Source organism: Dermacentor silvarum, chromosome 11 (assembly GCF_013339745.2).
Source record: "Dermacentor silvarum isolate Dsil-2018 chromosome 11, BIME_Dsil_1.4, whole genome shotgun sequence".
NCBI lineage: Eukaryota > Metazoa > Arthropoda > Arachnida > Ixodida > Ixodidae > Dermacentor > Dermacentor silvarum.
This window is the reverse complement of record NC_051164.1, coordinates 115,937,153-115,953,736: the sequence shown is the minus strand read 5'-3', so window position 1 is coordinate 115,953,736 and position 16,584 is coordinate 115,937,153. Positions and strand designations below refer to the sequence as shown.

Below are 16,584 nucleotides of genomic sequence, written 5' to 3'. Positions count from 1 at the left end.
TTCAGTATGACATATTCAGTACGGCAAGGTTTTGGCCTGCTACAATCAGCCTTCCAATTGAATGACCACTATTGAAAATTTTAATCACATTTTAATAGCTTCCAAATATCCAGCCTTGACATGCAGAAAATTCAAATCAAATAGCAAATTGAGACAGGAGTGGACAAGAAAACATATACAGTTAACAAAGTGCACCGCCAGCTACATTCTTGAGGTGGCAATCGTTCACTTCTAGCACGAACATGCAAATCAGAATGAAACTGCTAATATATGTTGAGGCTGACCTGAACCTGCCGGTCAAACCTGAAATGGTTCTCTTTTCATAAGCATACCGAAGCAATTTTTCCATAGTGTAAACACATCAGTGTAGCTAATGCTGTAATAGTACACGTGGATGTAAACAAGCACTGGGGACATCTTGCAATCCTGCTCTTAACCACAGTGTGTCAAAGTTTACTGTGTAGCACAGCACCTGTCTCAGAAAAAAAAAAAAAAAGTGGGGAAAAAAAACAGCCATAAATATTTAGTGATTATGCCTGTGACGTAGCGATAATGCTGTGCAAAGCCATGCACACGCTCAAGTGAAGCAACATACGCCCCCTTGCTCGGGGCTATATAATCCACGGTTTTCTTCAATAAATGCTCTTTCCCACACCCGCACCCGTCTCGAGCGTGCTACATGGTGGCAGCGGCAGCGGTAGTCATGACCGGCAGCAGCGAGGCAAGTGGATAGCAGGCCATCCCGGACCGTTTCCAGCTTCAAAGGACTGCCAGCATGCCCGACAGGGAACCAGCGCCTTCCCGTGAGCAAAGTGCCCCGGTCACCACGCTACTGCCGCACCCAAGGTCCTTGGACACCAGAGGCGACGTTTGGCAGAGCTGGAGAACATGGAGGCAAGAATTCGACCTCTACGCCACGGCTACCTACCTCAGTCAACAGCCAAAAGAGGTACAAGCTGCTACTTTTCTTATGGTCATAGGAGAGGACGCGTGCAGGACTTGCAACACTTTTGTCTTCAATGACGGGGAAGACAAGTCAGACATTGAAGTACTTAAACAGAAGTTCGAGTCCTTCTACAAACCATCGTTGAACCTAGCTTATCATGAATTCCGTTTCGGCTCGCGTGACCAGAAGGAAGGAGAAAGCTTTAACGAATGGCTAACCAAGCTACTGAATATTGGCTGAAGAGTTGCGAGTTCGCTGAAATGGAAGAGCGCATGCTGAGGAGCAGAATTATTCTTGGCATAAAGGATAAGAAGCTGCAAGAAAAGCTAATTTCAGATAATCCTTCTTTTGCAAAGACGGTAGAAATCTGCCGCGCTCGCGAACAAGGGAAGGAACAGTGCGAGCAAATACAAACGGGCAACAAAAGGCATGAGGAAATTTGCGCAGTTGCCGAACTTCGACGCTGTGGAAAGTGTGGCAGAAATCATGAGGCTAGTAATTGCATAGCTAAAGGACGCACCTATAAGAAGCGTGGTAAGCGAAATCACTTCGCTATAGCCTGCCGAACCAAAAGCGAAAAGCCCCGCAAAGCCAAACAGCACGTCGCAGTGGTAGACGCCCAAGAGGAAAGCTTTTGGATTGAAGCTTTATCTAGGAGCGACCAGAAAGACGAGTGCTGGTCAGCAACTGTAAAGATAGAAGGAACGCCCGTCCTTTGTAAGCTGGACACAGGCGCGAATTGCTCGGTGATGGCACGAAGCAAGCTGCAACAGATAACAAACAAGGAAGACGAGCGCTGTGACGTCATCCTAAACACCTTTTTTGGTCATCAAAAGGCAGCTACAGGGCGCGTCCGCCTTCGCGTTAGCGGACCTGATGCTTCATTTGAAACCGACTTTTTTGTTGTCGAAGAGGACGTTCCATTAACATTAAGCGGATCAGTCGCTGAGAAACTGGGTCTTCTACTCAGACTAGCCTCAGTGGAACAGCGAGAGCTCTATGAAGCAGCAAAACATTATGCAGATGTTTCAGACGGACTCGGCAGCTTGAAAGGTATCGTCTGCCATATGAAGCTTAAACCTGGTTCCCAAGGAGTCGTTAGACCGGCAAGGCGAATTCCACTCGCACTTAAAGACAAGGCTAAGAGGGAACTAGATCGCATGGAAGCCGAGCGGGTGATACAGAAAGTGACTGAGCCGACAGAAAGGGCGAGCTACATGGTCGTGGTGACAAAAAATGACAAAGTGCGCATTTGTCTCGACCCGACTGAATTGATCAAAGCACTTCTAAGGAAACACTACCCTATGCCAACCCTAGAAGACATTGCGCCTTCGCTAGCGGGAGCTCAGTACTTCTCGACACTAGATGCTGCTTCGGGCTTCTGGCAGATTAGGCTTGATGAAGAAAGCTCTAACGTTTGCACAACTGAGCACCCCCTTTGTCCGGTACAAATTCCTGCGTATGCCGTTCGGAATAGCGTCGGCGCCAGAAATTTTCCAGCGAGCAATGCACAAAGTAATGGAAGGCCTCGAGGGAACTTCCGTTGTGATGGACGATATTCTCGTGTGGGGCAGGTCAAAGGAAGAGCACGACCGCAACCTTGTCAACGTGTTAAACCGATGCCGAGAGTACAACTTGAAGTTGAACCGCGCAAAATGTCATTTTTTGCAAAAATCTGTCAAGTACCTTGGTCATGTTCTGACGCCTGAGGGACTCAGCCTGGAGAAAAAACGGGTCAATGACATACTTCAAGTTCCACCTCCAGGCAACAAGAAGGAACTGCAAACGTTCCTAGGTATGGTCACCTTTGTCTCCCGTTTCATTCCACATATGTCTGAAACCACAGCTCCACTGCGCGAACTTCTGAAGGAGGACACAGCATGGGTATGGGAAGACCAACACCAGGCTAGTTTCGAAGCTCTTCGTGAAGCTTTAGCAAAAGCACCCGTTCTCGCATACTACAATGCCACTTCCAGGACTTTCGTGATGGACATAAGTGCATACATGCTCTCACTGAAACAAGGGTGTACCCAGCATTTTTCTACGCAAGGAGGGGGGCCAGCAACCGAAGAATGATGGTGGTGGTGGTGGAATCTTTTATTCTGCAAAAGCATACACGTGATTCATGTGGTCCTTATAGACTGTTTGTAGTTGTAGACTATAAATATACGAGAGAAGAAGTGAAACCGAGGGGATCGATTTTGTTAAACATGACCATATATACATATATAAAGCCATATTATAACAATTATATTACATATTATTACATTATATTACAACATATTATAACAAACAATGACACCAAGGACAGCATAGGGGAAATTATCTGTAGTTGTTAATTGAATTGAAGAAATTATAAATAAATGGAAATGAACGTGGATGAAAAAACAACTGGCTGCAGGTGAGATATGAACCCACGTCTTCATATTAGGCTCTTACAAATTGAGCTACAACCGTTTACACATCCACATCCTGGGGTATTTGTGTTTATCTACTAGAAGTTACTCTGAGAGTGTTAGCCAGTGCCGCCACTCACGGCCTTGGCGGCGAAGTGGTGGCACCACACTACATATATATATATATATATATATATATATATATATATATATATATATAATCAAACGGAATGATTAGTGAGTCTGGTGCAGGTTCAGGGGGGAAGACGTGGTCACACGTGCAAAACAGCTGCTTTTACTGCCTACCATTTCGGCCGTGGTACGGCCTTTGTCAGAGTATGAACATGTAAGGAATCAGCCGTTTTTAAAAGCCATCACAGTGGCACTATCAAATCGTAAATGGTTATTAAAAATAGCAAGTTCGCCTCAAGAAACAACAGCTAAAACATATTTAAAACGTTTGCAGTAACCAGGATGGCAAAAATGTCAGAGATCAAATTGCGAACACGTGGAATAATATGTGATATATATATATATATATACAGTAAAACCTCGATAATTCGAACTCGGTTAATTCGAAATTTCGGTTAATTCGAAGAATTTGAGCGGTCCCGTCATTCTCAATGCAAATTCTACCGGATAATTTGAATGGCCCGCGCGGCTCTATTCGGATAATTCGAAGTTTCCGGCTAGTAGCAACGTGCGGCGGTTAGGTTAGGGCGCTCCGTACAGTCGCCAACCGATTTTCCGAGCTCGTGGGGACTGAAAAATAGTCCGGAAAACTCGTTCGGCCGAAAAAAAAAGTCATTAGTGCGGCTTTAAAAAAATCTTTAATAATGCCCTGCCTCATACTACGCTTGGAGAGGATCGACTTGCTTGGATTTGCGCAGCAATGACGTCGTCTCCGTGTACAGTCGACACGAACGCCACCGCGTTGGCGATCTCCGCCAACGGAGTTCGCCATGGAGATCCAAGAAACGAGCTTCGCACCGCTTAGCTCTCGCGAAGGTACAGGAGGTAGCGCCGATCACTGAGACATGGGTCTCCGAGACACCTGCTCGGTGTAAACGCCACGTTCAAAATAGCAACCGAAACTTGAGAAAAAAAAAAAAAAAACTCACTGAAATAACACGCGTGGTGTCAGCGCGCACGAGCGAGCGCGGCCGCCGCAGCCCACAGCGAGCGAAGGTTCGTGCGGTCTATCGCTGCGAGCGGCGAGAGCACAGCCCATACGAAAGGTCAGAGCCGTCTGGAGATCGCTTTCAAGATACGCTGCGCGCGAGAAACCGCTCCGGCGCTAAGTACGCAGTTAGAAGAGTAGAAGTCGCCCGAGGGAGGAAGTCGCCTCCGCCGTGCGTTCGCTCTCCATGAAAGGGCGCGTCCCCCGCGCGCTGTCACTCGCACATACGGCGGGCGCGCGGCGATGATTTTATCGCCCTTGGACTTTGTATGGATCCTCAGGGCGGCGACGCCGACGGCGAAAATCCGCTTGAAGTGTCCATATAATTGCTGTCGCAAAAAAAAAAAAAAAAAAATCTCACAATAAATGGTTACAACGATGGCATGGCCTCCGAGACTGGAGGATTGCGCGAGCTCTCTATTGATAGCGCGCGTTCTAATCTTGGAGGCTATACAGCGAGTCACTGGAATTCAAGCCAGTGCAAAATCCAACATGGCGGCCTCCAAGATAGGGTAGCGCGGCTGGGAAAGAGCGATTTAGTCCGCAAAATCGAACTTTGGGGTCTCAATTCGTCCGAAAAATTGGGTGCGAAAATGCATGAACTCAATGGGAACCCTGATGGTGCATTTTTGAAGTCCGGAATATCCAGCAAGTCCAAATTTTTGGAGTCAAGCACCACCACGCCCGCTTTCGCGGCAGTTATCGATTCCGTGAACATCGTCCGCAACTTTGTTGACTGCAGTGCGGGTGATATTTGTATGCTACGTTTTTTGAGCCAGCTGGAGAGCATGGCACTAGGGGCGGCGAACCAGCGCGCCAAGTAATCCCGCATCGGTGATTACTTTGAGTAATTTTTCTCGGACATGGAAAATAAAGGTGATTTCTTTTTGCGGCAAGTTCTTGCTTTTCTTTTTTTTATTCATTTCGGTTAATTCGAAAATCCGCTTAATTCGAAGAATTTTCGCGGTCCGGCGACCTTCGAATTATCGAGGTTTTACTGTATATATATTGTGAGACGTTGACCGATGCAATGCTTTTATTTCAGAGCAGCCGCCCGAGACAGAGCCGAAGCACCGCAGGAGCCAAAAGATGATGACGAGTCGTATATACAACTGACGACGACGATATGCACAAGTAGCACTTACAATATATATATATATTCAATCATGACCATGTAACACCAACAGACAATGAAGCCAAGGAAAGCATTGGAGAAATTAGAAAATCACCTGTGGTTGAAATTCAAATGTAGAAAAGCGAAATGAAAGTGGACAAAAGGATAACTTGCCACTGGTGGGAGCCGAACTCACAACTTCTGCATTGTGTGTGTGTTGCACTACCAATTGTGCTATGCATACGACTATCAATCCATCCATTAACTTGGGTATTTATGTTTACTAGATCTAGCACGGGGAGTGTTAGCCAGCGCCACTCAAGGTCATAGCAGGCAGATGTGGAATATCCTTTTACGCCCGATGGAGTCACATAACATGTTAACTTAAGTGAGCAGGCATGTGGCTAATAAACCCTCGTATGCTACCTAATGACACCAAGGCTGCGCTGCAGATGCAAGACCCTCGCTATGAGTGAATGAGAGAGGAGAAGGGAAACCGAGGCGGTCGATTTTTTGTTAATCATGACCATAAAAAGCCAACGGACAATGAATCCAAGGAAAGCATCCAGGAAATTAGCAGTGGTTGAAGAATTGAAATGTAGAAAATATTAAAGAAAAGGGGAATGAAATGGCAGTGTACACCAGCTAAGCTGCTGTGACAAAAACCCTGCCAAGCTTGGAGCAGCACCATCTTGTCGCTGCAGCTGCATCCGGCAGGGTTTTGACAGATTGCCTCACGACCTGCCCCGAATGCAAGCCATTTCTTCCGCCACAGGCCTCACAATCTGCATCGGCATGCAACACCATACCATCACTTCCATCGACCGAGGCCACTTTCCGTTCACAGCAGTCGGCGAAGCGACTCCAAAAAACTCGTCAATGCCTGGGTACATGGAGGCACAGATGCTAACCTGTCCACGGATTACAGCAGGGAGACGCTTCCTGACTCATTCGAGCCACATCCTCGGATGTCAACACAGTCGTTGGCCAAATTCGTGGCTGTTCACCCAGTGCTGAGGGAGGCCTCACTGAAGGAAGAGAAGGCAACTAACACGGCTGAGGTCATCATCATTAAAGACCTTCCCATACACGAAAGACACACAAGTGACAGAAAGATACGCAAGATACGTGCAAGGGACCAGACACGCAAGGCACACGGTATTTCGAGCGCATCAGCGAGTATCGATCAGTCAGCTGCGAAGAAGCACATGATTGCCGAGTAGAGTGACTCTTCACTGTACAGGATCTTCTGCCGTACGTGTCCAGTTGAGACAAGATAATCATCGGCGAGACCTGCAACCAGCGCACAACAGCCAGTGCCGCCCACCAGAGGAGCTGGTTGCACGCTGGACAGCTTACCAAAGATGGCTTCACTCCCTGAACAAGTTGCCTCCATGTTAAGTTGCGTGGTTGCAGGCCGTGCGGGAAACTTGCAGCGTGACGGCGTGTGAAGACGAAGTGCACTTGGCCTTGGGTGCTCGCACAGTAATCGCGAGGGGGCAAGGGGAGAAGATGAAGCGAGAGTAAAAAAACAAGCGTTATGGCGGCCGGCCAGCCGTCTGGTTCTTTACAATACATATGTATATATATATGAAGAACAGAAGAAGGGAAACCAAGGGGCTCAATATTGTTAATCATGACCACATAAAGCCAACAGAGTCTGTTGGCTTTATTTCCATGATTATGTATATATATATATATATATATATATATATATATATATACACAAAAGCGACTAAAGGAGGTAATGAATGTGTATTCTTGCAAGCTTTCGGAGAAGCATACTTGATGAAACCCTGTTGCGACCTGAGAAGACTGTTGCAGACCCAAGCAGTCCGAGCACCTGGTCAACGGTAGGCATGAGGTGCTTCTCGCGCAGGACCTCCTGGTTGAGCTTGGTCAGGTCGACACCCATAGGTGGTATCCTTCTTTTCCTTTCGGGGCTGCCATGAGGCCTGCACACCATCGTGTGGGTTTGTCAACTCGACACCTTCCTTCCCCAGTTTGTCCAGTTCATCTTTCCCCACCGTTAGGGAAAACGGCGTGGCTCCAAACTTAATGTGGATGTGGTACTCTTCCAGCCTCATACCTAGTCCTGTGAACAGCAGCATTATGGCTGCAAGCAGTGGTGGCAGCATCATGGCGGCAGAGGCGCCTGCTACAGAGTCAACAAAGTGGGCTATCCTGAGCGCGACTATTTCAGCGTAGCCTAAGAGGGGAGTGTCAACACCACCAACGACGTAAAGTTTTTGGTTGATAGAGCGGCCTCGCCAATACAGGGTAGCAAGGAACGTACCGAGCAAGTCCGGTTTACGGCGGCCCGGACCGATAAGCTGTTCACCGGTGGCTTAGTCGAGCGAAGCGGGATATCCAGAAAATGAGCAGAGCACGACAGAAACGTCCGTGCCTGAGCATATTTTGAACTCAAGGAAGTAGCTGTTCACCTATACCACAACATGCAGGCCTTGTTTTTGCGACGACTCGATGGAGAGCAGCTGTACATGACTCAGACGCTTCGTCCCGGAGCAGTACACTGATGCGAAATGTCCCCATTTTCTCACAACAGTTTCAGGTCGCTTTTTGAGCAGACAGACGGAGCGTGAATGCTGTTCGTTACCGCAGTAACCACACAAACCCTTCAGTCCACTTCGAGGCTGGTCGCAGTGCTGGTTCTCTCTGCTTCTGGAAGCTTCCTGGAGTCGTAACCCTGCCGTTGTCTTAGTTTGCTTCTTGGACACGGCGTTGACGTTGAGGAAGCCTAGCTGCGAGTTCTGTAGTTTTTTCTCGTTATCGGAGTCTTCATGCTGTCTAGCTTGAGTGAGCATATCCTGGAGCATCAGTTTTGGGTTTCAACAAAGCTGGTCCGACAAGCAAGTGTCGAGCAGGACCACAAAAAAAGTAAAGACAGGTAGGTATCGATGGTTCTACTCTTGGTTGATGATAGATATGACATCCGGTCATGTACGAGGCGTGCTTCGACATCTGCTTCGACAATTGGAACGCGTTCCTTTCACATTAAAGGAACTTGTAACGGGAACTCGTTTCAATATATGGAAGGAATGAGGAACAAGCTTTCATTCCTGTTTTAGGGGAAAGTGTACAACACTGCTCAGACCCGATGCAAACGCATAATCCTCGAATTGGAGTAGACATGCTGACCACTGACTTGGGTCGTCGAACGTGAAAGGAAGCGGAGAGCAGAGAGTGACGCTGACGATTACCAGTGGAGTTGAGGACAGCTGGGTGTTCACCATTCTGACACCAGGAAGAGGCGTTGTTTGGAGCTTGGTCAAGCTACCCTGAGCTTGCCGGCACGGAGCAACTGCACCGCAGTGTTGCAGTGACTCAAGAGCCCCTACTTTATTCCCCCGCCCCGCAATATACATATACATTTGGAGGGCGCCACCATCTAGTCACATGGGGCATGTCTTTTGCACCTTCTACAGTATTGCTAAATAATGTTCGTTTTAAGTTCATGTAATTTGACCGAACTTACAGCAAATTCAACCACATTAAAGCAGTGCAGTATTGTCTTAGCCACAAGGCAGACTAAGGCTGCTGGAAAGTTTTCTTTTTCATTACTTTTATAGCAATTATGTTTGCATTATAGTCTCACCATCTCACAGGACATTTCTTACTTAGCACATTACAGTTGCTTGATGCTGAGTGGAGTTATCAGCAGGTTGAAGTCAGCAGCAATCGATGTAGTAAGCTAGGACATGCATGGCACAGATGTGCAAACGCTATTGATGCCAGTTCTAGTTTGAGAAAGGCCAGCTATGGAGACAGCATAGCTTCAGCGCAGCAACGCATCATGACAAAGAGGCAGATAGCTATAGGCATCAATGCTGGCATGATGATGGTTGTGTGGCTTTCTCTTGAATGTGAAATACAGCTGAGGTAGTGCACTTTTTGTTACATGTCCTCTTGGAATCCCAGAAGGAATGCCTCTTTACACCTTAAGTTGCACGTACCACCTTTCATAAGAATCACAATATTTGCTACTCACTTAGTGCTGCTGCTGGATGCTGTGAGCACCTATGTTAATCCAAGAAACGAAATGGTAAAAGCAGCCCATATGAACAGTAAAAAATATTCTCTATGGTTTTCTGTCAATGCCAAGAGTTATATACATGACTCAAAGTTTAGCGCTCTGTCACACCTACTCCATACCGGTGGGACAAGTATTTACACATGGGATTTAATGTCTAAAGGCAACACTCGAACGATTAGAGGCACTGCAGTTGAGGGCTCCGAATTAATTTTGACCACCTTGGGCTCGTTAACGTGCATTTAACAGCTCATTAAGTGCACAATGCATTTTAATATTCTGCCCACATCTGACTGTACCTTGTGTACAGCTGCAGAAAGCCATTGCCAAAACTGCCTGCTTTAACTAGGAAGCACTGGTATTAACAATTTTATAGGTCTCAGCCTCAAACCGCTAGCAAAGCATATGCGACCAGTGAGCCATTTTAAACGCTCAATACTTTATCACTAATGTGTCTTATTCCCAACGAACCCAGTGGAAGATTGAAATTGTGTCAGTACTTTTCAAGTGAAGTGGTGCATTTACAAATGCAATAGCACAGTTTAGCCACAAAGCTCCCGAGACAGTTATTAACCTGAACAGCATGAAATGTTTTGTTAAGTAAAAAAAAAATGCAACATTCTAGTTCAGTTTCAGTTTGAAATACTTATTAAACACACTTTATAGTCATCATCATCATCAGCCTATATTTATGTCCACTGCAGGACGAAGGCCTCTCCCTGTGATCTCTAATTGCCCCTGTCTTGCACTAGCTGATTCCAACTTGTGCCTGCAAATTTCTTAACTTCATCACCCCACCTAGTTTTCTGCTGTCCTCGACTGTGCTTCCCTTCTCTTGGTATCCATTCTGTAACTCTAATGGTCCACCGATTATCCATCCTACGCATTACGTGGCCTGCCCAGCTCAATTTTTTTCCTGCTAATGTCAACTAGAATTTCGACTATCCCCGTTTGCTCTCTGATCCACACCACTCTCTTCCTGTCTCTTAACGTTAGACCTAACATTTTTCGTTCCATCGCTCTTTGTGCAGTCCTGAACTTGTTCTCGAGCTTCTTTGTTAACCTCTTAGTTTCTGCCCCATATGTTAGCACCCGTAGAATGCAATGATTGTACACTTTTCTTTTCAACGACAGTGGTAAGCTCCCAGTCAGGATTTGGCAATGCCTGCTGTATGCACTCCAACCAAATTTTATTCTTCTGTAAATTTCTTTCTTGTGATCAGGGTCCCCTGTGAGTAATTGACCTAGATAAACGTACTCCTTTATAGACTCTAGAGGCTGACTGGCGATCCTGAATTCTTGTTCACTTGCCAGGTTATTGAACATTATGTTTGTCTTCTGCATATTAATCTTCAACCCCACTCTTACACTTTCTCGGTTAAGGTCCTCAATCATTTGCTGTAATTCGTCCCCATTGTTACTGAATAGGACAATGTCATCTGCAAACCGATGGTTGCTGAGATATTCGACGTTGATCCTCACTCCTAAGATTTCTCAGTCTAAGAGCTTGAATACTTCTTCTAAGCATGCAGTGAATAGCATCGGAGAGCTTGTGTCTCCTTGCCTGACCCCTTTCTTGATAGGTAACTTTCTACTTTTCTTGTGGAGAACCAAGGTTGCTGTGCAATCCTTGTAGATATTTGGCAAGATATTCACGTATGCCTCCTGTACTCCTTGATTACACAATGCCTCTATGACTGTTGGTATCTCTACTGAATCAAATGCTTTTTCATAATCTAGGAAAGCCATATAGAGAGGTTGATTGTACTCCAAAGATTTCTGTATTACCTGATTGATGACATGGGTATGATCCATCGTAGAATATCCCTTCCTGAAGCCAGCCTGTTCTCTTGGTTGGCTGAAGTCAAGTGTTGCCCTGATTCTATTGGAAATTATCTTGGTGAATATTTTATACAATACTGAAAGCAAGCTAATGGGTCTATAATTCTTCAATTCTTTAACGTCTCCCTTCTTATGGATGAGTATAATACTGGCGTTCTTCGAGCTTTCTGGTACACTTGAAGTCATGAGGCATTGCGTATAAAGGGCCGCAAGCTTTTCAAGCATGATACCTCTTCCATCTTTGATTAAATCGACTGTTATTCCATCTTCTCCAGCAGCTTTTCCCCTGGTCATGTTTTTCAAGGCCCTTCTAACTTCATCGCTAGTTATAGAAGGAGCCTTTGTATCCTGTTCATCACTACTTCGAATGAAAGTAGCTTGGCATCCATATTTTACTGCTTCCTCAATCTTTTACACGTTATAATTTCTGATATCCCTTACTTTCTTCTTGTTGATCAGTTTCGACAGTTCATCAAATTCTATCTGATCTCTCGACTTTGACACTTTCATGTTTTGCCGTTTCTTTATTAGGTCCTTTGTTACTTGGAAGAGCTTACCTACTGGTTGCCTTGGTGCCTTACCTCCCACTTCAATTGCTGCTTCTGAGATCAGCCTAGTTACGGTTTCATTCATTACCTCTATATTGTCTTCATCTTCCTGTTCTAAAGCTGCATATTTGTTTGCAAGTACCAGCCTGAATTGGTCTGCTTTTACCCTTACTGCCTCTAGGTTGGAGTGTTTCTTCTTGACTAATTTTATTCTTTCTCTCTTCAAATTGAGAGAAATCCTAGACTTCACTAACCTATGATTACTGCACTTTGCCTTTCCTAACACTTCTACATCCTGCACTATGCTGGGATCGGCAGAGAGTATGAAATCTATTTCATTCCTTGTTTCTCCATTAGGGCTTTTCCAGGTCCACTTCCTGTTGCTGCACTTCCTGAAGAAGGTATTCATTAATAGGAGCCTATTCTTTTCTGCAAATTCTACCAACATCTCTCCTCAAGTGTTCCTAAAATTGATGCCGTAGTTGCCAATTGCTTGCTCCCCAGCCTGCTTTTTCCCCACTTTTGCATTGAAGTCGCCCATGACTACAGTATACTGAGTTTGCACCTTTCTCATTGCTAGTTCAACATCTTCATAAAACTGTTCTATTTCTTCATCATCGTGACTAGAGGTTGGGGCGTAGGCTTGTACTACCTTCATTCTATACCTCCTATTCAGCCTCATTAGGACGACTGCTACCCTCTCATTAATGCTCTAGAATTCATCAATGTTGCCCGCTATGTCCTTATGGACTAGAAATCCCACTCCAAATTCTCTCTTATCTGGAAGACCTCTGTAGCAGAGGACGTGGCCGTTGGTCAGCACTGTATAAGCCTCACCAGTTCTTCTAACCCCCCCCCCCCCCCTCACTAAGGCCAATAATATCCCAAGCAATACCTGATAATTCTTCAAATAAGCCTGCTAAGCTAGCCTCACTCGATAGGGTGCGCGTGTTGAACATTGCCAGATTCAGTTTCCAGTGGCGGCCTGTCTGGACCTAGAGATCCTTAGCATCCTCTGCCGCGTCCCAAGTCTGACCGCCACCTTGGTCAGGTACTCTGCAGCCGCTGGGGACTGAGGGCGGTGGGTTAATTGTAGAATTCATGTGGGAGATAGTGGCCGAATACTACACCAGGGAGGCGTTATTTTCCTCAATAAACCACTACAACTACTTGGCTGGCCAGAACGACGCTACTTGTGGGGGATGGGGCGCGTCGGTTTCCACGGGCGACAGCATTCCTATTGCGCTGCGGGGGATGGGACGCGATCTGTCGAAACAGTGGAGATGTGGTCGTTCCTTCGGTCTAAAACGAAGACTACCACAGCGAAAAAAAAAAAACACTTTATAGTACATTCCCCTAACAATAATAAAATATAAATACAGGAACACAGCAAAAACATCACATAAACCAAGTTATCGCACTTTACAATTCCATGAACAATCATAACAGTCAAATAAGTTACCTTTGGCAAGCCGGTAAATGGTGCTTTCCAAGACCCCATTGTTGAGGTGGAATACATTGATGGGAAGGACAGATCGCGATGACTCATTTCCAGACCAGTTGGCAATGTGCATGGCGTGTTCTGACAAGCCGTTGGATTCCAAAGATGCGACAATGTGGGGGTCTGCAAAGTAAAATTGAAGCGAGACAACATTTGTGCATGTTGAATGTGATCGCATGATTGAAGGTAATGAAACGGAGCCACCTGAAGTTTAATGTAAGCAGTTCTTATTTCATACTGTAGGTGTGCCTTCTGCACATCACCACCGTGATGTACGTTCCAATAAGCAGAACTAAAATAGCTTCTAGCTGGCATGTACCATACATGTAACGCCAGCATGATCAATTCATTTCAGTTATAACAACTATAAACGGCTGCCAACAATAAAAAGCTATATGGAAGTAAGAAATAGCAAGGTTTATACTGCTCAAAATATAGCTCACAGCTTCAATTTATAATCACGCAGTACAGTGACCATCAGTAACGCGCAACGGCAAGAATTATATAGTACGTGTTATCCTACAAAAATGCAATGGGCTTAATTCAGTAGCGTACCCAGGATCTCTGCCAGGGGGGGGGGGGGGGGGGGGGGGGTTGGCAGTTTGCCCATACCATCTAAATAGCACTAATTTCAGTTTCTTCACTGGAAACTGTCAAAAAATGCGCTTTTTGCGAGTGTGCAGACGATTGCGCGTCTTGCATCTTAGTTGCAGTACTCAAATGCACAAGGAAAGAAAAGGGGTTAAACAAAAGAGGGGGGTTAAGTCGGCCTCAGGGGGGGGGGGGGGTTACAACACCCGAACCCCCCCCCCCCCCCGTCGGTGCGCCACTGGCTTAATTATATCAGCAATAAATTTCTATCGTAAACAGTGCCGAGCACATACAAATGTCACCTCCTGTCACTGGCATGCAGTGTCGCTCACCGCTATTATTACTCATTGGCCGCAGTTATTTGCAGCGAAACAGTGACACAGTCGCTAAAGCAGCTACAAATTCAAAACTAGTGCAGTCACTTGAACTTCAACCTAAAATAACGTCAATGTTTATTGTTTGATCCTGGAAATCTCAGACGACTTCAATATCGAGTCATTATACACAAACTCTGCACTAATTCTGTTATTAAGCGACACCACAAAGCAACATCATATTAAGAGCGATCGTTATCATACAGCCGTTGTCCGCGATTATATCACTATATGTTTGATATTGCCGGACTGGTCCGAGTTAACGAAACGAAACATTGTTATGATTGACACTGCAAGGCAAATATCGCCGCGATACAAGCACACTATTTGCAAGCGGTTGTATTCAATTTCAGCAACAACGTCAACGGTTCCTGTGCGCTCCTGCAGAAGACATTACAAAACCGGCATCGAAGACAGCCAAGCGCTGCAACATCACGCATAAACGAAACTGCTACGTACCTTAGCCAGAAATGATCGCGCGGTCGCTGCGAACTTAATGGGCGTGAAAGGTTCAACGCGCTTTCATCTTTGGGTATTCTAGTTTTCTGCCGGGGGTAAGAAAACTCGGGCGTAGCTGACAGTTGAGTGAGACCGCCGTAAAGAACCGCAAAGGTCACCCCGGTAAGCTGTTCACGTGAGCTGTGCGACAAAAATAAACAAATGACTGACGTACTAGAGAGCTCGCCATAGTGGCCACTGACTTTACAGATGCACTAACTGAAAAAAAGTTAAACATCGCAAAATATTTCATCACAATTAATCTGGATATATATCTGAAGCTGAATGCCGTTTGATATAGCGACAGTAATCTTCAACATACGGAGGACTGACACAACAGTTACAACGGTCTCCATAACAGTGAGCTGAAAGTTTTGCTTTGCGCGGTGCTTTTAAATGTAGGACTTACTTGAATTTTTGTATTCTCTGTAAAATCTCCTAGGAAAGAACTGGTTCATAAGGTTCCCTAGGAAGAAAAAAAAGATGAGCAAGGCAATAAGACTTAGGGAGTGGTGCAAAGTGTAAACCTTTGTTTTCTTTAAACATTAGCAATAATATATCGCATGTCGCATTGATAGCGCGTGTTGAACAGTTCGCGGTCAAAAAAATAATAGTAATAGAAGTTACGTGAGCGGAAAAAATTAAATTTTAACAACATCCTTCGCAGAGACAGTTTCATGTATTGCGGCTAGTTTGATGTGCACGCAATGGAACAATTTGACAGATTAACTTGAATTCTTATGACCTAACTGGATCACTGCCCTATTTTCAACTGGAAAGTAAAAACCAACAGCCGACAGTTGCATGATAAATGGATTGGTAATAAGTTCACTTCCAAGGGCGTGAGGAGACACGTTATACAGTGCGCTCTCCTGCAGCCCGTCTTGTGTTAACGCGTTGTACATGTAATCAATTGAAGGGTAAAACATACACAGCATGAAGATGTATAATAACTTGGTCGAGACGACATATTGTATGCGCGATATGTATGCGCGGTGGTCCGACCTATGGTCGCGACATGCTTGTCATAGAGTTCGTCGATTACAGTAAATCACTTGGTCGGAACACGCACCTGGAAGCCTATGGACAAGTGTGATTATTCATATAGTTTCTACGTACTCCTGCGTTCTCTGGCGGACGCAAACGTGACAAAGATCCCGCTGTTGTAGGAAGCCGAGTTCAAGGTTTCATCGTACGCAGTCGACGACTTGCGAGGCGCCAGGGATGCCATCTTCAGCTCCAAACATCGCCACGAAATTTCGGAAGTGCAGCATCAATCGTGTGGCCCGGCACACAGTACGGGGGTGCGCAGGCCCAGATCGACGTCCATTTCAGAGCACACTTGCACCCGCCAGTTCTACTTCATCTTCCTTCAACTCATGGCACGTACCCACGAGGGGGATATTGGCCATCGTTCGCAATGGAAACGTAACATGAAGTCCTTGCTTCCTGTTAACTTATTGATCAGTACTAGTACCTATATTTAAGTTTGTCCCTCACATTCAAAGAACGCGCGAGACTTGTTCTTCCTTCAATACCCTGT

At 45.6% G+C, this 16,584-nt stretch overlaps 1 protein-coding gene across 1 annotated transcript in view; it reads right to left on the bottom strand.

The window, feature by feature from the left end:
* The window catches only part of LOC119432850 (glycogen debranching enzyme-like), a 149,070-nt gene extending 132,711 nt beyond the window's left edge, over positions 1 to 16,359 (bottom strand). Inside the window, exons 1-3 of the mRNA XM_049658418.1 lie at positions 16,161 to 16,359; positions 15,451 to 15,507; positions 13,540 to 13,701 (exon numbers count right to left, since the gene is read on the bottom strand). Of these exons, the coding sequence (XP_049514375.1) occupies positions 13,540 to 13,701; positions 15,451 to 15,507; positions 16,161 to 16,272 (331 nt within the window). The 5' untranslated portion in view covers positions 16,273 to 16,359. The remainder of the gene's footprint in view (positions 1 to 13,539; positions 13,702 to 15,450; positions 15,508 to 16,160) is intronic.
* Between the last annotated feature and the right edge of the window lie 225 nt (positions 16,360 to 16,584).